Source organism: Berghia stephanieae, chromosome 3, assembly GCF_034508935.2.
Source record: "Berghia stephanieae isolate SIO BIC M18660-M18661 chromosome 3, UCSD_Bste_1.3, whole genome shotgun sequence".
NCBI classification, from domain to species: domain Eukaryota; kingdom Metazoa; phylum Mollusca; class Gastropoda; order Nudibranchia; family Aeolidiidae; genus Berghia; species Berghia stephanieae.
In genome coordinates this window covers 22,359,153-22,386,486 of record NC_088362.1, presented here as the reverse complement: position 1 = coordinate 22,386,486, position 27,334 = coordinate 22,359,153, and the positions used below count along the sequence as shown (strand labels likewise).

Sequence of the window (27,334 nt, the reverse complement as noted above, 5' to 3'; positions counted from 1 at the left end):
GCTCAGATTTTTTTAATGTTACGTTTTTTTTTTGGGGTGGGGCCCCCTGTAAAGCTTGAGCCACTCAGGATATTGCGCTTTAAACCAAAATTTAGAATTTTCGTTTTGATGTTGTCCGGTCTGCTATTTTCTTTGAAATAAATTTTTTAGTTTTTTAAAAGATTCAACCATGTTGAAATGGCAATTTTTAAAACCATTTTAAAATCTTATATAACAAATCCTCACGCATAATCAACATAAGGATCCTGTCTGCTTCATGCACGTGCCTCTTTTTGCTATAAACACAAATCCAAAAATGCTCAAACCGCATTAAAGGGGGGCCCCCCAAACCCAACAAAAAGTGGAGACTGACCCCCTGGGATATAATATTTTTTTTCGCAAATAAACCTTTACGAGCCCGGGGTTTTCATTTCACGAAATTGTAGAAAAGGCCATTCAAATAACTCATCTTAGTCCGCAAAAGGCGAACTCGAACTGCCCTTTTTTCTATCCCGGGGCGGTATTGACGGGTACCCTTTTTTGTTACATTATCTTATTTTTATTGTTTTTTAATCAAAATTGAGTCCTTTTAAAATTTATTCGTTTCGTATTTTTAAAAAAAATTTTAAAAAAAGTTCTAGTTAAAAATCATACCAATAAAATTTTCCCCTTCTTACACCACTTTGGGGCATTTAAAAAAATCCGTTGAACTTTTTTTTTAAATGTGCTTATATAAAAACAAAAAACCTTGGGGTCATATTTTCTTTGACGGAATGAACACCAAGGGGAAAGGATCAGCAAAGGGGCGGGAAATAACTGGTTAATTAATGCTTAGTGATTTAAAACCAAAACTTTGTAACACCACAAACATTTCCCCAAAAATTTTTTTGCAAACAAAAAAGATTTCCTTTATGTATGAGCTTTTATATACGAATATCCCAAACTCTAAATCGCTTTACATGGTTTCCCCGGGCCAAAAGCAACACTGAATATTAGGGGGGGGACAGATGCCTATAAGCCGATTTCTTTTGCCGAGACATCGCTGTTAAGGCCGGGGCTCATTTTTACTGATACGGGAGAGAAGTTATAACCTTTTCCAAAAAACTCAACTAGCCCGAAGTAGGTATAACCCAGACCTTCCATCCGAAAGGGTGCCATCCCTGACCAATACCGCACTTTTTTTTGACATAAAATTTGCCCGAGTGAGAAAAAATTTCACATGTAAGAAAAATAAAAAACAACCTTTCGTGTTTATAAACGCAAAAAACCGTTAAAAGGCTCAACCGCTTTTTAAAAACAACACTTTTAAAGTCAGACAAAAACTGGGGCGATTTTAATTTTTTTTTTTTTCGCAATACAAAAAACCGTTTTCCGCCAGGATTCATTTTTCTGAAAATTTTTTTGAAAAGGGCCCCAAATTTAAAAACTCATCTTGTGCCCCCCAGAGCGAGAAAACGGGCCATCGGCCAATGAAGTTCTCCCAATACAAAAAAACGCATATTTAGAAAAGAATGTGTTGACGTCACATAGTGGGGAAAGGGGGGATTTACCTAAACGCCGTTTTTTTAAAGGGTCCTGTCATCTATGCCGACATCGGTTTTAAAAATAAAATTTCATTTTTCCTTAATTAACGTCATATTTTTTTAAAAAACCTGAACTCTCTTAAAACAAACTAACATTGGGGGAAAAAAAAAAACCAAATTAATATAAAAAGGGGGTTAAAAAACTTCTTTTTATGTTTGAATACATGATGACTTAAAAATTTTGTGACATTTAATCTGCGTTGGGGGCAAGTCGTATACTGAATTTTTTTTTTTTAAAAAAAATTTTTTAAATTTTTTTTTTTTTCTTTTATTTTATTTTCTTACGATTTTTTTTGGGAAATCATATAAAAAATATTTTATATTTTCAATTTCCTCAATTCATTTTTTTTTTTTGCATTTTAGTGTCGACTGGGTTTATTTTTAGGTTTTTAAAAAAAATTCATTATAGGGCCCTGTTTAAAGGAAATTTTTTTAAAAATAGCAAAATATTTTAAACTAGGGGAATAAAGGGGCAGACCGCATAATGTACACCCGGTTAGTCAATTTCTAAAACCAACACTCGATTTTTTTATTTAATAGCCTCCCACTTTTTTTTTGATCCATTGGTTTTTCGCTTGCAAATCAAAAAACATTTTGTTACAAAGTAAGAGCTTTTTTTTTACAAATAAAAAATTTTCATGGGAAAATTTTTTTGAATTTTTTTTATATGTTTTTCTAACGATCATGTGCATTTAAAAAGGCCTTCCATTTTTCCCTTGAAATTAATCATTCATATCAATTTTTTCATATCATATCAATCATATCATATCATTGTATCATATCATATCATAAATTTTTTCAATCATATCAACATACATATCAATCTTTCAATCATATCTTTTAAAATCTATCTATATATCTACATATCTATTTCATATCATATCTATCATTGATCATATATCAATCATATCATATCATAACATATCATATCATTTTCATTATATCAATCATCATATCGTCAAAAAAAAACAATTTAAAAAAAAAAATTTTAAAAATAAACTGAAAAAGGGGGTATTAAAACCAAACATATTACCAATTTTGAACAAATTTCATTTTTTTGGACCAGAAGATCAAAAAATTTTAATTGTCCAAATATATATATATATATAAAATATATATATAATAATATATATAAATATATATATAATAAATTATATAATATATATATAATATATATATATAATATTAAAAATATATATAATTTTGAAATACTGAGGGGGGAAATACTTTTTTCATCAAAGTTTTGCCAAAACAAACAATTAAAAAAAAAAACCTTCCAAATTTTTTCACATGGCCGAAAAACCAAAAACTATTATTCCGTCGTTTTCTCGGCAATTTTTGAAAAAAAAGTTTGTAAAAGACAGCTCCCTAGGTACCCCCATCGTGAAATTCTTTGGTTTCTTTCTTTTTTGTATCCATAATTATCCACCCCAAATGGGTAAGAATTGCTTGAAGAAATTTCTTTTTTTGGGGTTTTTTGGTTTTTCATTTGAACCCTTTCAAAAAAACTTTTTCAAACCATTGCGCCTGGTCAAGTTCCCAACAATTTGTTTTTAAAAGGGGGTAACCCTTGTCCCCAAAATATTACTTTCCCATTTTAAATTTCGATTTGGTATTAAAATTTTCCCCCGACTAGAAAAACTTTAAAAAAAAAAACAAAGAAATTTTTTTAAAAAAAACCCCTGATTTTTTTTTCCAAGGGGCAATTTTTACCACTCCATCGGGCACCTTTTTAAAACCCCCCATAACCGCACAAAAGAAAGTAAAACAAGATAAACAACCCCCGGTTTTAATTACCAGCCCCAGTACCAAGAAAAATTTTGATACATTGACATATGACAATGAACAATTTTTAGCAATTTTATTTTCATAACACCCCGACACACACAAAAAGCCCAAAAAAATAGAATATTCGATTTCATCTTTTATGAATTGTAAGTGGAGAAAAAAAAAAAATATAAGGTCTAGAATTTTCCCCCTAAAATGAATTGGTTTACCTTTTCCTTTGAAATAAATTTACTTTCGATAAACGATACTCCGTAGCATATTATTATAGTCAGTGACTGTCGTACACGACCGCAGGAACAAATCGATTCAGCGATTCTTTATTTTAATCTTTTCTTTTTGTTTGTACCGTTTAGTTTTGTTTTAAATTTGTTTCGCGCTTTATGTTTTGTATGATGTTATTAGTGTATTAAATGGGAAAATCGTCTTTTAATTTTGTAAAATGATATTATAGTATACTTAAATATGACATTGATGATAACATTATTGATATAATCGGCAAACCTCTTGATGCCAAAGGCAAACATATTCATATTATAAGAACGTGATGTTTGTAATGGTGTGTCACAGTGATTTTAACAAAAACTGAATCCTCATCCATCCAGCACAAACAGGTATAACTACATATTTAAGAAATTGTCAGTAGAAATTTACGATCCTCGACTGACTTACTTACTTACTTACTTATCCGAACCAGCGACCACCTGAGCTCTAGCCCTTCGGTCTTGTGCCCAAAGTAAAGTTAATGTCTTTTGTAGTTGTTCCAGGTGACTATAAAGTTGTTACTATGCTTGGATTTGTGGAGAATTGCATCTCATTCTTCAAGAGTTGACATCAACAATGTGTGTTTTCTGTTTCATTGGGTGTTGACATAGGGCAGAAGGGATGGTCTTTGTAATTTTGCTTAATGGTTGTTGACGGTAAGTGTTTGTTCTTAGTTGAAAATATGCTTTGCTGGTGTTCTTCTGACTTATTAGGCAATCAGTCTTTACAGGAATGGTCAAATGGAAAACATACATTACCCGTGGGGCTCATTGCCCAACTGTCATCCATTCTTCTCTCTTATTTTTTTGATTATTTGTTTCGCTGTGTCTAAGAAACTGGAATTGATGGTTGTAAAAGTGTTGACCATCTGGCTAGTCTGTCTGCATTGTCATTTCCTGGGATATTTGAATGTCCCGTATCCACTGAGAATAAGTCTACTCTGTGTGTTGTAAGGAATTCATCTAGTTGAGATCTTAAACTATTGAACGTTGAGGAGAGTTTATCTAAATCGAGAGCTTGGAGAACCTCGACTGACAAAATGAAGCTTACTAGATCTATAAGAAATAATTATATTTATAAATTTTATGGCGGCCTTTGTTCCTTTACCAACACTGGGCCCCTTGTGTGGAATGGCCTGCTCAGAAGGATAAGAGAAGCAAAATCTATTGCTAGTTTTAAATCATTATTAAAGCACTACCTTTTTACCGTTACATTTTCATGATATTGATACGATATTACATACACTACTACTATTTATATCATTGTGTTATACGTTTTCTATATCTACATTTTTAAAAATTTATTTTAACCTCATTGATTTTCACACATTGATAAAAATACGCGATATAAACCCTGTTATTATTATTATTATTATTATTATTATTATTATTATATTATTATTATTATTATTTTTATTATTATTATATTATCATCACATCTTTATTATTATTATTATTATTATTATTATTATTATTATTATTATATTATTATTATTATTAATTATTATTATTAATACATTTTCCAAATTTTACGAAAGACTAGCTAGGTCACAGCACACATAATATTATGAGAATAATCTTAATCAACCTTGCTTGGCAATAAAAGAAACACAAACTCTTAATACTTGGCGGTCTTGGAGGACAAAAGGGCTATGAGATGAGTTGCGAACCAAAAGGTGAATATCGCCAGATTTTTTTTTTAATCTCAAAAAACTTGTAATCATCCGGAGGGAAATTACCATTACAATGGGGTTCAGAGAGGGTTTTCCCGACGGGAAAAACTATCCTTGTGAAAATTAAGGCATTGAATCGTCCCACTATCGTAAACCCATGTGGTTAATCTAGCACGTCGATTGGTTTCAGGGCATGGATTTTGATCCCATCGAGCTGCTATTTTTGGATGTCCTTTTTTTTCTTGTAATTTATTTCCCTCTGATTTGTCTAGCACTATTTGTTACACACTCGTCCTATCGTGCTCAATCTTTGTATATTGTGATATAGGCAATATGTCACAGTATAGCTGTTTCGGTTTATAGAGGTCTTGTAAATATCGAGTCTTTTATGGAAATGTCTCGCACTCCAAACCTCAAGGGGCTCGTGGACAGCGAGTGTCCCGCCACAGCTCGAGTTCACAGAGTGAAGAATATAAGCATTGAATCGTCCCAAGTATTGGTTAACCTCTGTGGTTCAATGGTAGCATATCTGACTGGTAATCTGGAGGTCTGAGGCTTGTTCCCCAGTCAAGGCAGGGATGATTCTTTTCTTGTATTTTTCTATCTAATTTGTCTCACGCTGTTTGATGCACACTTTTTCATATCTTTATCTTACACCAGAACCTACTCCTAAATGTGTTACTTTGATAATTCTTAATAAAAAGTAGAGCTACTTTAATGTCCTCGTCCTCCAATGTTCCATGTTTGTGTTTTGGTGATACAGGCGATCTGAATCTGAAAAAAATAAATAAATAAAAGAATATCAGATGGTTTGATTTCTTATGAACATCAAGCGCTAAATACTTTTGATTGTTGAGTTATTGGAATTTGAAACAACTCTTTCCTCACAACCTCTCATCGTAAGCAAGTGCGTTTTATGAGTTATCACACTCCATTTTAGCTCCTTTTTACATTTTGTAGTTATTGGTAATTTACCCCCCACCCTCCTTCTTTTTGAGTCAAAGTATTGATATTAATTGTCCATCTTGCTAGACCTCAGAACTTACAGCGGGCAGACCATTCGGTACTGACTAAGACTGTTGCTTCAAATAAAGGAAGTCCGGATTTTAAACTTTTCAAATTTTACACTTGAATGTGTTATCCAAACCAATCTTTCGCTTCTCTCTCTCTCTCTCTCTCTCTCTCTCTCTCTCTCTCTCTCTCTCTCTCTCTCTCTCTCTCTCTTACTCTTAAAACTAACTCGCAAAATGTACATATACGATGAGGGAGCTTAGGTTATTTTAGTTTAAAGCAGGAGGAGCTGGAGGAAGAGGAGGAAGAGGAGGAGGAAGAGGAGGAGGAGGAGGAGGAGGAAGAAGAAGAAGAAGAAGAAGAAGAAGAAGGAGGAGGAGGAGGAGGAGGAGGAGGAGGAGGAGGAGGAGGAGGAGGAGGAGAAGAAGAAGAAGAAGAAGAAGATGATGATGATGAAGAAGAAAAGAAGAAGAAAGAAGAAGAAGAAGAAGAAGAAGAAGAAGAAGAAGAAGAAGAAGAAGAAGAAGAAGAAGAAGAAGAAGAAGAGGAAGAAGAAGAAGGAGGAGGAGGAGGAGGAGGAGGAGGAGGAGAGGAGGAGGAGAGGAGGGGAGGAGGAGGAGGAGGAGGAGGAGGAGGAGGAGGAGGAGGAGGAGAGGAGGAGGAGGAGGAGGAGGAGGAGGAGGAGGAGGAGGAGGAGGAGGAGGAGGAGGAGGAGGAGGAGGAGGAGGAGGAGGAGGAGGAGGAGAGGAGGAGGAGGAGGAGGAGAAGCAGAAGAAGAAGAAGAAGAAGAAGAAGAAGAAGAAGAAGAAGAAGAAGAAGAAAGAATGAAGAAGAATGAAGAAGAATGAAGAAGAAGAAGAAGAAGAAGAAGAAGGGGAGGGAATTATTTTAAAAGACAAAATAAAAGAATTAGTTTTAAGAAAAAATAAAAAATCCAAGGACATCCGAAGCGTCTATGGCAACAAAAGTTCGTTTCGTAAAATGAGGCAAAGCCGATTCATTGTAGTAGTAGTACATAGATGGGAGGTAAAATTCGTATTTTTTAGTTCAAGATGGCAGCGCTCATGAGGTTAGTATCCAAACAGTAGGAACTGTCGCACTTGTGAAAACTTATTTGTTCTGAGAGTAAGACTTATTATTTTGTTTCCTCGGTACTTTCGTAAAAAAGTGGTTCCTGGCGAACGGAGTAATTTTACCGATGCTTTGTTAGCCAGATATTTTATGTTGATCAAGAGAAATAGTCGCCAAAAGAAGAAAGATCTAAGATTGTGATTGTGATTCTGATTTGTCTCATAGAAAATGATGGGGTAAGATATCATGTATATTATTATTTATCTTGCGACATTCACATAGTTGCAGGTGATAACCCAAATTGTTATAGGGTTATTATTGTTGTAAGAGACATGGGCACTGTTGGGGATTTGATGTCCCTGACAGAGGACGGCTATCTTTTTATGTTTACATTGGAGATTGGCCAGAGATGTTTGGTTGTGTGAAGCAATTTAGTCCGTACACCACTCCATGTGTTTGTGTATTCTTCTTATTTTTTTTTTCCTTTTTTGTTTTAACACTAAGACTTTTGTTTAATTCGTGTTTGTTGTATGTTTGCTTTTTTTTCAATTCACGTAATAATTATTAGATCCCCTTTTCTTCAATCGAAAATTTAAAGAAAAGTCTCCAACAAACTGGACGTTTTCCATATACATCGAGTACACATATGGCGGTTAAAAGTGAGAAGTAAGAGTATGGAAGTGAAGGCAAGTAGGAGATTTTGTAACATCACAAATTCATGGGAAGAAATAACACAGTGCACAATGTCACAGGGCTACCAAGCATAAAAACAATTTACAACTCAATTGCCTAACAACACATTAAAGGTATTGGCTATATTCACAGTCCCTGAATAGAGTCAACCAGGCTAGACTCATGGCCCTCTTTAAATCTCCTGTATGGAGCACATCGACAAGCTATAGCAATACCTTGGATGTATGTACGTGTTCTTTTTAAAGACTTGATGGCCCCATTTGTCTAAATTTGTTGTGCAGCTATTTGGTCTAGTGGTATGACACTTGCCTTCGGATCAGAAGGTCCTGAGTTCGATCCTCGCTCTTTACTCACATTCTCTCACTATACTCAGGTGTAAAATGAGTACCTGGCTGTTAATAGCGTTGTCTCTGTCTAGTAAAAAATTAATATCGCCTGATAGGCGTCGTCTCGTTCTTCATGTTATATGTTGCTGTTGGTCAGGACCCCTTGTAAAGCGATTTGAGCACATTTAGTGGCTATTGCGCTATATAAAATCTCAATTAAAAAAAGAATTGGACTCAAAAATTTGCCTGATGTATTCATTAGACTTAAAAGATGAAAAGACTTCTTTGCAGTGATATTATACAGTGCAGAAAGGATATATTGACATCACGCTTAAATCCACAGGGCATCAAGATCCCGTTTTTTACACTAAATAACATTAATAAATAGAGATCGCCTATATCGACATCATTTTTATCACAAAACGGTTATATCAACATTGCCAACCGTCGATACCGGCAATAAAAATAGATAAGAATATAATTTATATCAAGTCAAAGTATCCTGCAGTGAAGTAATTCACAACAGCCAATCAATGAAATGCAGAGATATCCCGCTGGATGTGAAACAGCAGAAAAAGAAAATGCCAGATTATTTTCCAATGACATTCTGTGAATCGGTGTTGATCAGAAGAAAGAAAAAATGTTCAAAATTTATGTACATTTGCAATGTGATATAATTTTTAATGAGCCAAATGACCATTAAACTTATATTGTTTTGTAACTGGAGACATTCTTTCTGCATGTTAGATTGGGTTTACAAATATGTTTGAGTATGATTTATTTAAACCCAAAAAGTTTGTCAAAAAAAAGTCATGTTGAGAATAACAATTATTCACCATATTAATAGATACCATATTTAGGGCTTGAAAATTAAATGCAAATATCAAATTGATGTAAATCGTGGATTGTTGTCAAATTTCTTGATGTGAATTAAATCTTACGTTTTTATTTAACATCTTCTTTGAATGTTGTCTCTTCCTCCTCAGATTTGCAGTGAAAAGAACGGCCATTCCAAAAATGACTGTTGCAAGACTGCCATTTTTACTCTTCAGTAGAAATACTAATTGTTTCATGTGGAGGTGCATCAAAGTACCACAGTCATCTCAACAAGCACTCTGCAATTTTTATGTGCCAAAGAATTCTAACTGTTTGCCCAGACATTCACAAGTCTTTCATTATCAATACTCAACTGGTGAGTTAACAAATTGACAAAACAGTAGATATCTAAAAAGCATGAAGGCACTTGTCGTTCAGCATTAAGGCCACTCAGCATCACAGTGTTTTGTCTTCAAACAATGTCATGATGGAACTGGTGGTTCAGCATCACAGTGTTTTGTCTTCAAACAAGCAATATTGAGCATGGTCAGTGACCTAATGGGTAACAGTGACCACAAAATCATGTTCCCTTTGTTTTATCCTTGTATAAAGCTGTTTACACTCATTACCCCACTTGACCAGGCTGTGAATGTGTACGTTGTGGCAGATGTAAGAGTGATATATAGGATACAAACCATATCAAATGAGATTAAGATTCAAATGGCAACTTGGGTGAGTAAATAAAGCATTGAAGTATCCTGTATCTAAAATATATCTGCCAGCACTCAATTTACACAAGCAGAATTCATAAAGACTTGAAATGCATAAAAATAATGGCTATCCATTAAAAGGATAAAAGAGAATAAGTGTCAAATAACAATCCTCTTTCCATGCCTTCATAACATGCAAAATTCTAGACCTTAATCTTTTTTAATCTAGTAAAACACATTGAGAGTCATGATACATTGATTACTAATGCAGCTTTGGAAAATGCAGTCCAGTGTAACTGTCCTTATCAACACGATTAAAGCGTTTACAAAAGATTTGGAAACTAGGGAACAGACAGGCCGGTCCATGTCCAGTTTGTTCAAGGGTGTTAATTATCTACATGGAAAAATCCTGTCAAACTAGAGTAAAAACATTAGAAATACAAATCTCTGCTCTTAGGATATTATTCACACTTAAGGATTGATAAAAAAAAAGTAATACTAACCCTGTGGAATTATGTTTTTGCCTCGATCTGGTAATTTCTATTCAGCCGCGGCGGGGTTGAATTAATTTTGAAGTTTATTTATTTTTTTATTTATCTGACACTTGCCCAGGGTACAAGACATGAATGAGTTTCATTCTACTTCTAAATAAAACAGTTTGCAACAGGCGGACATTGGTTGATTCTAGGCTGATTTTTAAAGTATATTCACTTGGTAATAAGACACCTGTTTTTCACTACCTTTCATACTGTTTTAAATAAAATTATGCATTTAAGCATGATATATACTTTGAACATTATGTTCTTATTCATCCTTTCACTATTTGTTTCAGAGATTGTTTTTTAGTGAAAACGAGACAGATAAGGAGATATTCAATCATAAAATTTAATTCTTATAAAGATAAATTTTACTGGTTATTTCCCTTTGCTCATCAGTAAAATATGCACTCAATCCTTTTTCCCCTGCTGTAATTAAAATTTATTTATTTATTTATTTTCCAACCCAGCTTTTGTAACAATGTAGATTCAAAAGTGTATTGAGACATCACTTTTTTGTGTGCTTATCATGTCTATGCATTTAAATACATTGACATGATAAAACAGATTTGTATGCCATAATAAACATGAGATGAGAGCTTTAACTCTCTCCTTACCAACTATAGGAAAATCGTCACATTCGTTATGATACAACCAACATTTTTCTTATTTAAATTTCTTTTGTACATCATAAAATTTAAAGAAAATAAACAGTGAGTTTTACTATGTTTTACTAAGTAAATTATGTATGGCAAGAACTTTACTGCTATTGTGTTTGAGTGATAAAAAATATTTTTGTGTTAGTTGGCCTAACAGGCGCCATGTCTTGTCCTAGATGTTAAGTGTTGCTGTTTGGCTAGGGACCCTTTGTAAAGCGCTTTGAGCAGGTTAAGTGGATATTGCGCAATTTAAAAGCTCAATTATTTTTTTTTTAACATGTTGTTTACAAATAATTCATGTATTTTAATATCAACTCCATCATCGATAGGTGTTGCTCCGTATTTTTCGGGTTTTTTTCTTAAGTGACCCTATTTATTTTTTGGGTCTTAATGATGACTGGATCGGAAGACTGAACTGACCAAAGCCGCTCCCGATACGGTTAAATTGTTGCATTGCCCAAATAACCAGAACAGCATCACTTTGTATTTTAAATTGTTGAAAAAAAATAAAATTGAGTTTTTATAATATCCACTAAATCTGCACAAAGCGCCTTACAGGGGGTCCCTGGCCAACAGCAACACTTAACATGTAGGATGAGACATGATGCCTGTTAGGCGATATTACAATTTTTTCGGATAGAGACAACACTGTAAACGGCCAGGTACTCATTTTACACCTGAGTACAGTGAGAGAATGTGAGTAAAGAGTCTTTTCCAACGACTCAACCATGCGCAGAGTTGAAGCTCGAACCCAGGACCTTCCAATCCGAAAGCGAGTGTCATACCACAAGACCACATAGCCACACTAAAATAAAAAATTGAAATTGTTCCTGTATATCAAGGTAACTCCTATATTGATATAAATCTGTCATTCCAATCACAGAGGCAAGTCAGTCGTCAACCAACAAGACATCGAAGAAGTCTCGAGTAAAGTCTGTCCTTATTGTGTCTGGCATTGGGTCTTTGGGTTACTTCTTATTCCACACATATTTGGATAGTAAGGAACGAAGACTTGCTAAAGAGTGGCAGGTAGGAAAGATAAATTTATGTTTTTATAATCATTCTTGTTGTTGTTCTTCTTCTTCTTCTTCTTCTTCTTCTTCTTCTTCTTCTTCTTCTTCTTCTTCTTCTTCTTCTTCTTCTTCTTCTTCTTCTTCTTGGTCTTTTTAGTTAGATTCATACTACAGTTTACAGTTTCATAAATTCAAAGACATACACACACAGATACATTTTGATTTAAACCTTGTGATTAATTCCTTACTGGGTTTTTTTTCCATGTTTCTAAATTTTGTGTACATTCTGTATTGCTTTTTGTCGACTGGCAATATTAATAACATTAAAAATAATAATAATAATAATAATAATAATAATAATAATAATAATAATAATAATAATAATAATAATAATATAATAATAATAATAATAATAATAACAATAATAATAATAATAATAATAATAATAATAGTAGTAGTAGTAGTAGTAATAATAATGATAATAATAATAATAATAATAATAATAATAATGATAATAATAATAATAATAATAATAATAATAATAATAATAATAATAATAATAATAATAATAATAATAATAATATATGATGATGATAATAATATTCAGAATAATAATTTCTGATTATGACGTGGACAGTAGATTATCTAATATTGAGCGAGCACCATGCTGAACACAATTAAATTGCATTTTTCTATTGTACTCCGGTTAAAGTATAACTTTTCTTTTCATCTCACACGGGACGCATCTTTTCCGAAAAAGGAGAATTTGTCAACGATTATATAAAATCTAAAATGCCATTTTAACAGTTCAAAATCTTCCCCAAGCATACCTTTTATTATCATTTCAAAACTTACTAGAATTTTTCCATGTCATATAAAATACCCTTTTTGAGACGTTTACTTATTTTCATGTCTGATAACCCGATTTACTATGGTTTCGTTGTTGTAATGGAAATCTAAAAAAAAAAATGAAGCAACCTATCCTCCATTACATCAATGTTAAATTAGGCCCATAATTGGATTCAATAGTCTGATGTCATGTCGCCCAGCAACAGCGGCCATAGTGGTTCTAAACAAAGAAAATAGGTACTTTTTATTCTTCATGCTGGCTTGAACTTTTCATATGTCTTGTGATCAGAATGTGTAAAAGTCAAAACATCAGATTTATAAGGTTATTTTCCTTTGGATACGCTTTTAATGCTCGTCGGAGAAATATTTCATAAGGGCGTCCGTCATTGTTCCGATAGTTTAGAGCCAGTTACGAAGTTACCATGCGTCATTACGAGGGAAGTGACGACATGACGGTTGAAGCGTATTGCGTTCCGATGTCAGATTTGCACATATGTATACGTCGCCTTTCAGCTTTCTTTGTCGCATGCTACGTTACGTGCAGATTATCATAACATTTTAAAAGACCTGTCAATTTAATTTTGTGTTTGTGTGTGTGTGTGTGAATGTGTGTGTGTGTGTGTGTGTGTGTGTGTGTGTGAGAGAGAGAGAGAGAGAGAGAGAGAGAGAGAGAGAGAGAGAGAGAGAGAGAGAGAGAGTATGTTTTACTGATAAATGTCAGGTTGTCGAACTTTAAGTGTTTTCAATTTTTAAATTAAAAACAAAAATGTTTGTCTGCTTGTTTGTTTACTGGCAAATGTTGTGAGCTCGATTTGAAGCGAATGTAGTTGATATATTCAACTGGGAATTCTCATCAATTAAAATGCAGACCTGCCTTTTACATACTACGAAACATTCGTAGAAATACGATTTTTTTTTTACTCCAGCTACAGAACTGCACTCTCCTCTTTGACTCAATACATCTTGTTGAAAAGGAAAGTTTAGTTTCTTAGAATTAGAACCTATAGTAAAGGACTTTGGAGCATTTTTAGATAATGTTGAGGGCAAATTGTTTATTTCAAAAGCTATTTAAAGTGAATTCTCTTTTTATTTTCCCTTGGAAACTACGAAATTTTGACATTTCAAGTAGGCAGCTCTGTTAAAATGTATCAACCCATTTCTGCTCTTCATAATATGTGTCAGTGCATGACATTATCACACTACCACCACCACATTATCTCATCATCTGTAGTGTTTCACTCATCCTGTTTTGTTGATATAGGGGAAACCCGAAACGTTCATTTGATCTGTTCTTGTAATAAAATTGAAGCTTACATTCAATTTCATATTATTTATGACATAATCATTTGGAAGGTGAAAATTTTGGATTTGCATTTGTTAATATATATATATATATTATAATATATATATATATATATATATATATATATATATATATATATATATATATATATATATATATATATATATATATGATATATATATATATTCTTTTTTTTTTTTGGAATTTTCTGAAAGAATATGCTCCCCAGAGCATTTTAATCTTTATTTGAAGTAAATCGGGGGATTTTTCATGAAGTTATGGTCAGATGTATGGGAAAGGTGACCAGCAACTTTCTCTCAAATGTCATACTTTTTCAACTTGACTAGCTGTAAAAAATATTTAGAAGTGAAATTAAGCTTTGATATTTCTCGAAGATGTAAAAAAAAAGGGTTGATTTAATCATTTATGATAAGAACTCATTTTTGATTTTTTAAAAATTGACCTTCTAACTAAACTTGGCAATATCTCAGTTCAAACCTTTTCACCATCCGGATGATTATGTCATTCACTGTAACATATAATATAATCTGCATACTAGGACAACCTATTAGCTGGGATATCCATTGACACCAATAGAAGACGTAGGCCCGACCTTGATCTCTATCTTAGTTAAACATTTGGATGCATGTAACAGTGCGGATACAACGTAACGCGTGTCTGGTGGTGGGGTTGACTTTAAGGTCCAACAGAATTTGTGCACTCTTTTGCTGAATTTTGTCTTCGACCCAATTTAAAAAATGATGACATTTAAAATTTAGGTAGGTCGGTCGAACGAGTGGCCATCTTTTTTTGGGTTTTTTTTTGTCTTTTGGTTGCCCACGTGGTTTAGTGAATCAAATGTCACGATACGAGTTGTTTTTGTTTTTTTTGCTCTAGTTAGTCATTGTCAATTAATGTTTCACAATTTTATCTTTTATCATTTCACTTTGATATGATTTTTGTTCGTGATCAATGTATCAAATAAATAACGAAAAAAACCCAACTTTCTTTAATTAATTAGCATGTTTATGAAACAATGCTGACGGTTTTTCCCGGATCCGCGGAAATCTGCGATTTTGTGGTCATATGAGGAATTTCCTCTTTTAAAAGAATTACATTACCGTCAGTGAGAGGCTTGATATGTTTTTGAACAAACAGGTACATTTTTCCCACACTCCAGAAGTTTTCTATAATATCAACGATGGTTTATCGCCTCAATTGCTCTATAAGTGTGTGTGTATGTGGGGGGGGGGGGGGGGGGGGGGTTAGTTCTGAATGAGGTTTAAAGGCAAACTGTTTTAAAATTAATTATGATTCTGTTTATTGTTATTTTAATTTTGTTTATTTATTTATTTATTTATTTTGCAAATTCCAAACGTGGATATCATAATTTGGCGATGTTCAGTCTATATCAGCAGACAGCGTATACCTAGCGCGATATAGACAGCGGAATCCATAGCATCCTGTCACACATAATACTATTATTATCAGGTCACAGCTGATTTTCTTTCTCTTTTTGACCAGTAGGTGAAGGTCACAGACAGGTCTTAGCATGTATGGTTGAAGGCTAAACCAAATTAAATAACATGGGCCTCTTCCTACGTCCTTTCATAACCACAGATTAGGTTAAAGTTTTTCTGCATGTAAGCGAAAATCATGCCTTCATTCTACCCTTTCCATGCAATCGGTGGTTTTAATGAGAATAGGATTCAATAGTCTGATGTCACGTCCGCCCAGCAACGAGCAGCTTGGTTCTAAACAAAGAAAATCGGTACCTTTATTCTTCATGCATGCTGGCTAGAATTTTTTCACATGTCATGCGATCGGAATGTATAAAAGTCAAAACATGATCAGACTTATAATGGTTTTCTCCTCTGGATACACTTTTATGCTCGTTGGAGAAGTATTGCTAGAGGGAGTCCGCCATTTTCCCGATTGTTTAGAACCAGTTACTAAGTTACTATGCGTCATTACGAGGGAAGTGACGTCACGACTGTTGAAGCCTATTGAAAGCGTCCATCAATTCACACATATTTTTTATGCGGCTGTGTGGTCTAGTGATACGACTCTAGCCTTTGGATTGGAAGATCCTGGGTTCGAGTTCCGCTCTGCTGAGCGGCGCATAGTTTAGTCTTTGGAAAAGTCTCTTTACTCACATTATCTCACCGTATTCAGGTGTGGAATGAGTACCTGGCTCCTAACAGCGTTATCTCTCTCTGAAAAAAATGCAATCCCAAACAGGCGTCATGTCTCGTCCTACATGTTATTGTTGCGTTGGCAAGGGACCCCTTGCAAAGCGCCTTGAACACGTTTAGTGGATATTGCCCTATATAAAAGCTCAGGTTAAAAAAAAAATCAATATTGATATGATATGATATATAATAAATGAAGCATTTATAAAGAGCACACTTACACTCAAAAGTGCTGAGGGCGCTATGAATATGTTTTTTTTTTTGTTGTTTTTTTTTTTTTTTTGGGTGGGGGGGGGGGTTAATATTCCAAAAAAAAAAAAATAAAATAAAACATTCTATATCAACCGAACAGTCTTTATCCTTTGTATCGAGAATTGTAAGCAGCAAAAAAATTCGCACATTTATCATCTTACACAATCATTTTTCCGATTCACAAAATACTGCACGCGTTTATCTCTTGCCTCGTGTATATTATGATGCATCCGATGATTTATCGGTCAGGTTGTCTTCTTCCTCTCGCTCGGAAAACTTTCCACTCCGTGTCCTTGGGCGGGTGGTTGTCACTAATAATATAAGCCCCCGGTGACCAATCAGCTAATGATACCCGGTCCCCACGATCCGGCAAATGCGGTCCTTGGTTTGATGTTGTAATAAAATTCCATACAAATCTATGAATCAATGTCACTGGAAATTTTGGGATAGTAGGGAAGCTTACAGGAATCTGACATTATTCGTTTTGGGTATCACAGTCACCAACAGATATAAAATTTTGATCATATTATTATAATAGCGCTGCCAACCTAACGTAGTAATGCGTATTCTTACGCATTTTCGTTCATTGTACGCTTTCTGTTGAAGATCTTACACATTGTTCAATTTCTACAGTTTAAAACAGTTTTTAAAGCCATCCACTCTTTTAGTGTACCTCTAAACTCCTAGATGTATTGTTCATATGACCTGAAACTTCAATAAAATATGTGACTGGGATATAACTGATTTATACGTTAATTCTAGAAGTCGATACTATTTATATCGTTTATTACAATACTGCTAACTGCTAGTATGGTCTTGTTGCCTATCATCAGAAGTAGAACTCGTTGTGTTTTTCGGGAATATGCGTATCCCCCCCCCAGATCTAACTCATTTTGATTCTCCATTGTACACATTTACATGGGCAACGGTTGGCTAAATATCTGAACAATAAATGTGTATGAAAGGTGCCAGAAAAAGCAAGTAAGAAAAATACACTTTTCTGGCACCTTTCATACACACTTGCTCAGATCTTTATCTTACACCGGTGCCTGCTCCATAGTTTCTTAATTTGAGATTAACGGTCGGCTGTACTTAATGATATACAGAAACTGTGATGACCTGGAAAACGGCGTTTTTACAATTTTGGCCAAAAAACTCATCCTTCAAATATTGATCTCTTAAAATCACTCTTATTGTTCTTGACAAGATCAGGTCATTTGAATCAATCTATTTGAATCAAGTTTTTTTTTTTTCCGGCCAAACTTTTTATGTACGGTTTTGTTTTGTTGTTTGTTTTTTTTTGGGGGGGGGGGGGGGGGGTTGTGATTTTTTTTTCAGATCCGGCTGAAATTTTTAGTTATCATCTTATCTACCAAGCTGCTTACTTTACTGCTTACTCATCTTGAGAGGTCCATGATCGGATGGGTGTCAATGATCGCAAATCTCACCGATAAGGCATTTCGCATACATCTGCTCCTCTTCCTCTTCCTCCTCCTCCTCCTCCTCCTCCTCCTCGTCGTCGTCGTCCTCGTCCTCCTCCTCTTCTTCTTCTTCATCTTCTTCTTCTTCTTCTTCTTCTTCTTCTTCTTCTTCTTCTTCTTCTTCTTCTTCTTCTTCTTCTTCTTCTTCTTCTTCTTCTTCTTCTTCGTTCGGACAGACAACGCCATGATTCTGGCGACAAGCGCTGCGCCATTTTGTATGCTCTCAGAGCGACCATGAAATGTTCGTGATTTGGTGCTGTCACTGTAATTTCTTCTGGCAGATTGTTCTCTTTCTTTGTGGTTCTCAGTCGCCTATATTATGTTGTGTTTGATCTGTTGATTATGAATGTCAAAGAGTGGGTGGTACTGGAGCTATGTCTGCCTATTGACAGTTGTGGATTGGCGTTTGTTGAAATTTTAATTTGCACATGATGGTACTAGTAAAGGTCAGACAGCATTGATTTTCTCGGCGACTGGCCAATGGAGGCAATTCAAGTGATCTCATGGTTTTAATGGTGTCTGAATGAAAAAAAAGTGGTCCTTCAGAGCTATTGGCCCATGGAGCAGGAGTTTATCCCGGTTTATATAGCGTGATATGGACTATAGCAGTTGCTTGCTATCCTTTGGATAGGATGCTAGTCTTTCACAAAGTACTTTCTCCCAGATCTAACAGACTCGGCTACCCAATCACTGCTGGATGGACAGGGGAGTCAGATAAAATATCAACTGCCCCGGGATCGATCTCGGTTTTTTGCGTGTGAAACGAGCGCTATACCAACCGAGCTATCGCCCCCCCCCCCCCCCCCCCCCCCCCCCCCCCCAAAAAAAAAAATAAAAAAAATTAAAAAAATAAAATTATGCATTATGGTGTCTGAATCACTGTCATATACAATGGTTATCCAGCTGATAGCACATCTTTGTTCTATCTCGCTATCGGCTGTGTACGATTCCAAAACTGATCCTGCGTACTCAAGGACCGCCCGGCCGTACAAGTGTTTTGTATGCGACTAATGTTGTCGCTCTCTACGCGACTTTAAAATTAAGTCTTGTTCTACATCCAAAGTTTGCTACTGACTCGGGACTTCTAGTAAAGCGGTTTAAAGCACATTAAGGGATATTGCGCTATACACGGGGTTCCCACAAAGTCGGGAATTATTAAAAAGTTGGGAATTTTATTTTGGAGAAAAAAAAATATATATATTATATTCTCACGTGTATGGTCTTGTGGTAAGCCAATCTAACTCAGATTTAGATTTCCGAGTTTGAGTCCCACTGTGGACGGTGCAAGAGGCTCTTCACTCAAATTTATTCCTCGTACTCAAATGTAAAAAATGTAACTTGCCGGTAATAGCGATGTCTTTGTACAAAAAAAAAAAAATGATATTTAAACCAAATATTAATTTAGCACCATAAAGGCCTCGTTTCTCGTTCTAAATGTTAAATGACAATGTTAGCTTGAAATTCAATTCCTATGTGGAACGCGTTTTAAACGCGTTTTTTAACGCGTTTGGTGGATATTGCACAACATGAAAGCTTACTTTTTAAAGGTTTAAAAGAGTACTTTCTCTCTCTCTCTCTCTCTCTCTCTCTCTCTCTCTCTCTCTCTCTCTCTCTCTCTCTCTCTTTCTTTCTCTCTCTCTCTCTCTCTCTCTCTCTCTTTCTCTCTCTCTCTCTCTCTCTCTCTCTCTCTCTCTCTCTCTCTCTCTCTCTCAGCTAGGAGGAGGCTGCCACTCCAGTTGATATCAGTGCCTTCTTCAACCATTTTCTGACTTAAAAACAAAAATTCTGCCCAATATTGGAGTTAACTCCTTGCCTGTTCATGCATTTGTCTGAGCGCTATAGCTTAATCGTTCATAATGAAAATTGGCAATTTGCATGGTTTCGGGATTGACTCGTTCAGACCCACACAAACCCCTGTTGCAGGATAGTTACCGAATCTTAAACCACTTCTTTTGGGTGTTGGATGGCTTAGTTCCCTGGGTGTTCCTTATTGAACCGTCTCTCTTGTTGGGTCCCATTGCTTTGGGTCCCCTTGCTTTGACTCCATATCTCTGTGATATTTTCACTCTTTGTTTTTTTGTTTGTTTGTTTTTTGTTTTTGTTTTTGGTTTGTTTTTTGGCGGGGGGTGGGAAAGCAGCTTCTAATGGTCTCATACGACGTGTGCATATATACAGGTCTGACTTATGGGCCTAGTTTAACATTGTTGTAATGGACAATATTTTGCGTCATTTTATTTTAGATTTCCATTACAACAATGACCCCATAAGGTATTTGGTTATCAGACCTACAAATAAATGCACATCGGTCTCACGCTATTAAATTATGATGATGCTCAGTCCAGGCGGGGAACTCGTTATCGTATTCGTGTACAGTCGCGAACCCGCCCGGCAGCCTTGCATGAATGTGAATATTTTGAAGGCCTCAGATGCACATTCCTCCCACCGAATCCAAGTATCGGTAACACATTGTATAGTCACAGTTACAAAAGACGTCTAACTTCTACGCACAAGACCGAAGGGCTAGATTTCAACTGGTCTCTGGTTCGCATAAGTAAGTCAGTAAGCCCGACAGCCTCGTCAGAACAAGACGCTGAACCAGATGCTCTACGATTTCTGGCTCTTTGCCGCAACTTTTACATGTGGGACAGGTGGAAAGTTCCCACTGATGTCGGATGGCCGCTGTCAGACAGCTTCTTTTGGCAGTTCTCTATTCCTTCACTTTCTGTATCATGAACGGGAACCTGGCAGTGACGGGACCTGTACACAAAAATGAAAGATAATTGGCCTTTGCGCTATGACATGGAAATAAATTTGTGCTTCCATGTTGCCTGATGGGGGAGTAATTATATAACAATGTGAAGCGCATTGAGCTTGGTGAAACCGTAGTGACGACAGCGCTTTCGGGTAAAATCGGCCTCGCATATATTTATTTTGTGATGGAACCAAAGCCATCTACATGACATGTTAACCAACCCATTCAACTGGCCTTCTCCATAATGAGCATTCATCACAATTTAAGATACAAGGCCTAGGGTTCGAGTACCGCTCCGAGCGGCGCATAGTTTAGTCCTTGGAAAATGCTCTTTGCTCGTATTCTCTCACTTTACTCTGGTCTAAAATGAGTACCTGTCCGTTAACAGCGTTTTCTGGGTCGAACTTTTTTGTTTTTGGTAATATCGTCTGACAGGCGTCTTGTTTCGTCTAACATGTTAAATGTTGTTGTTGGCTAGGGACCCCTTGTAAAGCTATTTGAGCATGTTTCATGAATATTCCGCTATATAAATGCTCAAGTTGGTATTGTTATGGATATTTCTTGAATACCAATGATCAATATTCACATTGACGATACATACTCTTCGTTGACACTTGTTTCAGTGTAGAGGGCTGGCCAGGATTATCAAATGTATCAAAGTAAAAAGGGGTCGAGGGGATTGAACAGGTGTCACCAATCACAACACTGCCATATTCTGAGAGAAACACGTATTTAAAATTTTGGCCAGAAAAGTCGTCCTTCAAATTTAATATCGATCGATTCGGTCAAAACTTGAAACTCTCAAACCTGAGGACCCTCGCGAAGTTCCAGGTTAGAGAGGTTTTTTTTTGACAATATGAGGGTCAATTTGATCGATCAATATTTAAAGGACAAGTGTTCTGGTCCAAATTTTAAATACGTGTTTAATTTTTTAAAATTTTTTGTTTTGTTTTCTTTTTTGTTTTAAAGAGTACGACAGTACGCCGCCTCTTGGATGTGTCTTCGCTGTAGGAGTTCTCTGCTTGCTATGATTATGGATAAATTGATAGTAGAGCTCGTCGTTAATATTGTCTTTTTATTTAAAGTAATATGGCTGCTTGGTGAATATTCTCTAAGAAATGGATGTGAAGTGAACAATTAGGGACAATATGGTGATTTATTGTCAATTTGATACTATTCTTGAATGAATACGATTGCTACTTGTTAGTTGAGTAAGACGTACAAGGTTTTCCACCCGTATGGGTTTGATGTCTCAGTCTTATGGTGTAGTTTTCTATGTGTGGGTTCCACCCGTGTGGGACTGGTACCTCAGTGTTATGGTTCAGTTTTCTATGTGTGTGTTCCATCGAATGGGATTGGTGTCTCAGTGTTATGGTTTAGATTTCTATGTGTGGGTTCCACCTGTATGGGACTGATGTCTCAGTGTTATGGTTTAGTTTTCTATGTGTGGGTTCCACCTGTATGGGACTGGTGTCTCGGTGTTATGGTTTAGATTTCTATGTGTGGGTTCCACCTGTATGGGACTGGTGTCTCAGTGTTATGGTTTAGATTTCTATGTGTGGGTTCCACCTGTATGGGACTGGCGTCTCAGTGTTTATGGTTTAGTTTTTCTATGTGTGGGTTCCACCTGTATGGGACTGGTGTCTCAGTGTTTATGGTTTAGTTTTCTATATGTTTGGGTTCCACCTGTATGGGACTGGTGTCTTAGTGTTGTGGTTTATTTTTCTATGTGTAGATTTCATCGTATGGGATGGGTGTCTCAATGTTATGGTTTAGTTTTCTATGTGATGAGCGATTTGTGAGTTTTTTAATTCGTAGAAATAGGGAAGAAAAGTATGGTATCAAAAAACTGGTTCCAATCTCATTGGAAGTGTAAAACCACTCTTCCGGAGGACTGAGTACATACCTTGTGTAAGTGATCTTCTGATTTCAGAGTGATGGCATCTTATTTTCCGGTGTAAATATATGTTGGTCGTCAATAAAGATCACCCATCCTCCCTCTTTTACCTCAAAGTTGACATTGTCCACACTTTTTTGACCTTTTGAGAAACTATTTCTGCCATTCCATTAGACCTTTTGGCACAGGAGGCTCAAAGTTGTCTTTTGTGTGTATGTGAGTGCGACCCCTCCTCCGTCCCCAACAATTTCAATCTCCTCAATGACGACCACTACTTTAACTCAAATTTTACAATTTTTTTTTGCGTTAAATTCAATTCTAAGCGGCAGGCTTACTCAGACAGAATTCCGTTTAGTTTTAAAACGATGGGGGGTGGGGTGGGGGGGGGGGTCCCAATAGCTCAGTTGGCAGAAAACGTACTTGTCCTATCCTACTATTGTCCGTCCGTATCACGCGATATAAACCGGGATAAACTCCGACTCCATGGGCTCTGAAGGACTTTTTAAAAAAAAAAAGAAAAAAAAAAAAGCTCTCTCCTTACCGATCATTTTCAGTAGTTCCCCAAAAATGGCAGGCTTACTCAGCAGAAAAGTTGATTTTTTAAACTCAAGCAATCTCTCTACAAAACAACTTTATGTTCTTATTAATTAAACAAAGGACATTGTGATGTACAAAATGTATCTGAATAAGAAAAAATGTATAGTGTGTCGTAACAACAATGTTAACGATTATGTACTCATTTTACATCTGATTACGGTGAAATAATGTGAGTAAAGAGCATTATCCAAGGACACAACTATGCACCGCTTCCAGCGGGATACGAACCCTGGACCTTCCGATCCGAAGGCGAGTATCATACGACTAGACCACATAGCCGCAAGACAGGAGATTTTCATCTGGTCATGATACCACGCCCTCATTAATTATTCTATTTGTGGAAGGATGAGGTGTTCGGGCTGGGGGGGGGGGGGGGGGGTTACAAGACTTCTTTTAAAGGGTACTTATTGTTATGTTTTAGGGGTTTTACGGCACTTGCGACACTATCGGTCATTCCCAGCACCAATAAAAAGGAAGAGGATAGAGGGTAACTGTAGTTCTGAGCACTGAATAAAAAGGAAAAAATGGATTGGATTAAAAAAAAATAATAATAAAAACAACAAACGAGCAGAAGATCCCACGAGCAATCCATCGATGTGCGAATTTTGACATTACCTAAAAGTCCCATTCAGGTACAAGCAAAGGATCCCATTATTAAAAAAAATATCGTGTCTTTAAAAAGGTACTATACATTTGATTGCCTCCCTCCCAGCTAAGGATCCACACCAGGACCAGGGGGAAAAACCCCCGGGTAATTTCAATCCAGAACAAAGACGGAGAACAACAGTGAAAAGGAAAACAAATATGGGGGATAAAAGACAGAGTAAGTGCATCCCTGTCCACTATGGGAGGGGAAAAGACCCCACCCTCATTTACATATCTTCATAACTGGAAGAAAGAAACAAATCACACAAGTATTTAACATTTTGGCCAGAAAACTCGTCCTTTAAATATCGATCGATTAAAATAATCCTTGTCTTCGCAATCCAAAGTTTGAGAGTTTTTGATATAATCAATGGGAAAAAAAATCATTAAAAATAATTGAGAATTAAATCTTTCACACAGAGATTGCTTCGATTGAATGAAATGAAAAACAAAAACATGAAAAGACAACTTTTCACAACTGTAACTTGTGATTCTACTATTAACGTTTTAAATTAAAGGGAATGTGGGGTTTTTTTTGTTTTTTTTTTTAATTTTTTATTTTTTTTATTTTTTTTTTAAATTGGTGCAAATCACGCATAACTTTTGACATGAGTCTCCAACCTTTTTTCAGTTTCTGTTATACTTTTAAGTGGCGAGGGCCTCGGTATTTGCCAATTATCATTGAGTGAAATGGGGAGTAAACTTGTGCCATTACTATCTAAATAATGTTTGTATTGGAGATTCAGTGGGGAAGGGTGCAATACATTTGTTATTGTTAATGCCAAGGTAAGCCTCCATCTGAAAGAAGAAGGTGACAAAACAATGAATTGTCCAAGTGCACTTGTACTGAAATCCCAGTTAAAAATGGAAATGCAACAAACCTCGCCACCTAATATTTTAACGTTTTCATTGTCAATTGTTGTAAGTGTTGGTTATCGTGAATTTAGTACCACCGAAGTCAATCTTAAGTTTTCTGTCTCTTCGGCAACAACATATCAATTATTTACAGTGGGGTTTTTTTATAAATCATTGACACATTTCATGTTTGAATAACTCCAAAGCTATGTAAGATTTCATCAAACGATTTTTGCCACCTAAAGAATTTATTTAAGTTTTGATTGATATAAGTTTTAACACTGGTAATTTTGAAATAAATCGTAATTTAGTGTGTTTGTTTTTTAATCATTGACACAATTCAGTTTGAATAACTCAAGAACAGCTACTAGATACAACGACATCAGTTTGGTTTCCAACATATATTAATCCAAATTCATTTAAGTTGTTTTTTTTTCTTCTGATATCTTACTCGCGATTGTGTATTTGCGCAATCGTCCGGTTCAAAGCTATACGTGACCACCGCCATTTTGAATGACAAGAGCGAGCGTCTCTCCAGTTCGTCCCACGTCTGTTGCAGCCAGATCGAACGGCTTTTCTTATATTTGTCTTCAGGTGTTCTGAACACTCTGCTCTTCTTCTTCTTCTTCTTCCTTTGATTGCCCACAATCAATTGGTTGATTATTATGGCAAATATGAAACTGCTTTCTAATCTCTCTGTATTCCTTGTTTATAATCGTTAGTCTAAAATCAATTTCCAGGGACATTCAGGGGTCGTCAACGTTGGTCAGTGATGGTTTGTGTAAGGTCTGAGTATCTGCATAGCAGCTTGCCACAAAAGCATCAATTGTAGTGGCTTCGGTCACTTTAGCGTCAAGCTGGTTCCAGTCCCTGACCGTACGCGGCAAGAAGGAAAAACCACGGTATTGCTCTTCACATATCCCCATAAAAACAAAGTCCAGGCAATTATCCAAGTTGATATCCTTAGATTGACATGTTAAATGAAATAAACATCCGAGAATCATGTCGGACAAAGCAAAAATAAATTATGATTTATGTAAAAAATACCCTTATCTACTGATGACGTCATAGCTCAGCTACCAAAGGGAGGTCTGTGTTAAAACTTATATCAATCAAAACTTGAATAACTTCGGCACATATGACCAAAAAAACAAAAAAAAAAACAAACAAACCGTTTGATGAAATGTTACATAGTTGGCTCAGTGGTACGGTTTTTGCTTCCTACCCGAAAGGTACCGAGTTCAATCACCCGCCGCTGCGTTGTGTGGCCTTGAGCAAGTCACCTCGTCCTAGCTCACTATGCGGCGCTGCTCTGCGGCTGACGCCTGGGTTATTCCAGTCTTCCCTTGGAATAGACCCTAAAGACAAATTTCCCCTTGGGGATGAATAAAGGGAATTTTATTTTATTTTATTTATTGTATTCAAGCCTGAAATGTGTCAATTATCAAAGACACACTGTTGTTGCTTTGAAAACTAACAAGGCCATTCAGAAACTTTGAAAAGACCGCCAAGCGCTGTTTGCGTAAGAAACAGGTACGGTATAAGTGATTTACATACAATGTTTTTCATAGCCTTGTTTAGTGTCGGGTTGAGAGTATTCCCTTAGCTGACTGTTTACATTAACACTCCCACGCATCTGGGTTCAAAGATTGTGTCGGGTGATCGTCGGATAATCGTATGTTGATATGGGTCACCGGTTGCAATTTTTTTTTTGGCCTACCTTATTCCAATAATATATATATATATATATATATATATATATATATATATATATATATATATATATATATATATATATATATATATATATATATATCATAGAATTAAACGAATGAGAATACGTACGAAGCCTAAAAAGTGTCCACCAATGAAAGCATTCAGCGCCATTTTGTTGTTGGCTGAGAATGTAGTAATTACCATTCATTCGGTATCTATGTCAACATAACGACACAAGAAAAACAACAAACAATATCAAAATCCAAAATAAAATGTTTCAGAACTGTTGCGTATATTTATGGCACAACGAAGCTGTCAAAAAATGAAGTTAGAGAATGTGTGTAATCATGTATTATAATAACCTGTAATGTGTTTTCCAACCACCACATCATCTACTACTACAACCACCACCACAATATCATCACTAACACTACTACTACAACCACCAGCCCCACATCATTATCACTACCACTACTACTACACCACCACCAGCACATCATCATCACTACCACTACTACAATCACTACAACCACATCGTCATCACTACCACTACTACTGCAACCACCACCACCATATCATCATCATTACCACTGCTACCACAACCACCACTTCCACTACTACTACAACCACCACCACATCACTACCTCAACTACTACAATCACCACCACAATAGCATC

The 27,334-nt window shown here is 35.8% G+C and overlaps 1 protein-coding gene across 2 annotated transcripts in view; it reads left to right on the top strand.

Moving 5' to 3' along the window:
• The first annotated feature begins 7,344 nt into the window (after positions 1 to 7,344).
• LOC144967341 (phosphatidylserine decarboxylase proenzyme, mitochondrial-like) overlaps positions 7,345 to 27,334 on the top strand; it is a 58,142-nt gene continuing 38,152 nt past the window's right edge. Inside the window, exons 1-3 of one of the 2 annotated variants that reach the window (XM_078904439.1) lie at positions 7,345 to 7,363; positions 9,371 to 9,576; positions 11,989 to 12,134. In XM_078904439.1, the coding sequence (XP_078760565.1) occupies positions 7,347 to 7,363; positions 9,371 to 9,576; positions 11,989 to 12,134 (369 nt within the window). In that variant the 5' untranslated portion in view covers positions 7,345 to 7,346. Of the gene's footprint in view, positions 7,602 to 9,370; positions 9,577 to 11,988; positions 12,135 to 27,334 lie in introns of both variants that reach the window. The other variant, XM_078904440.1, reaches the window with a different exon arrangement.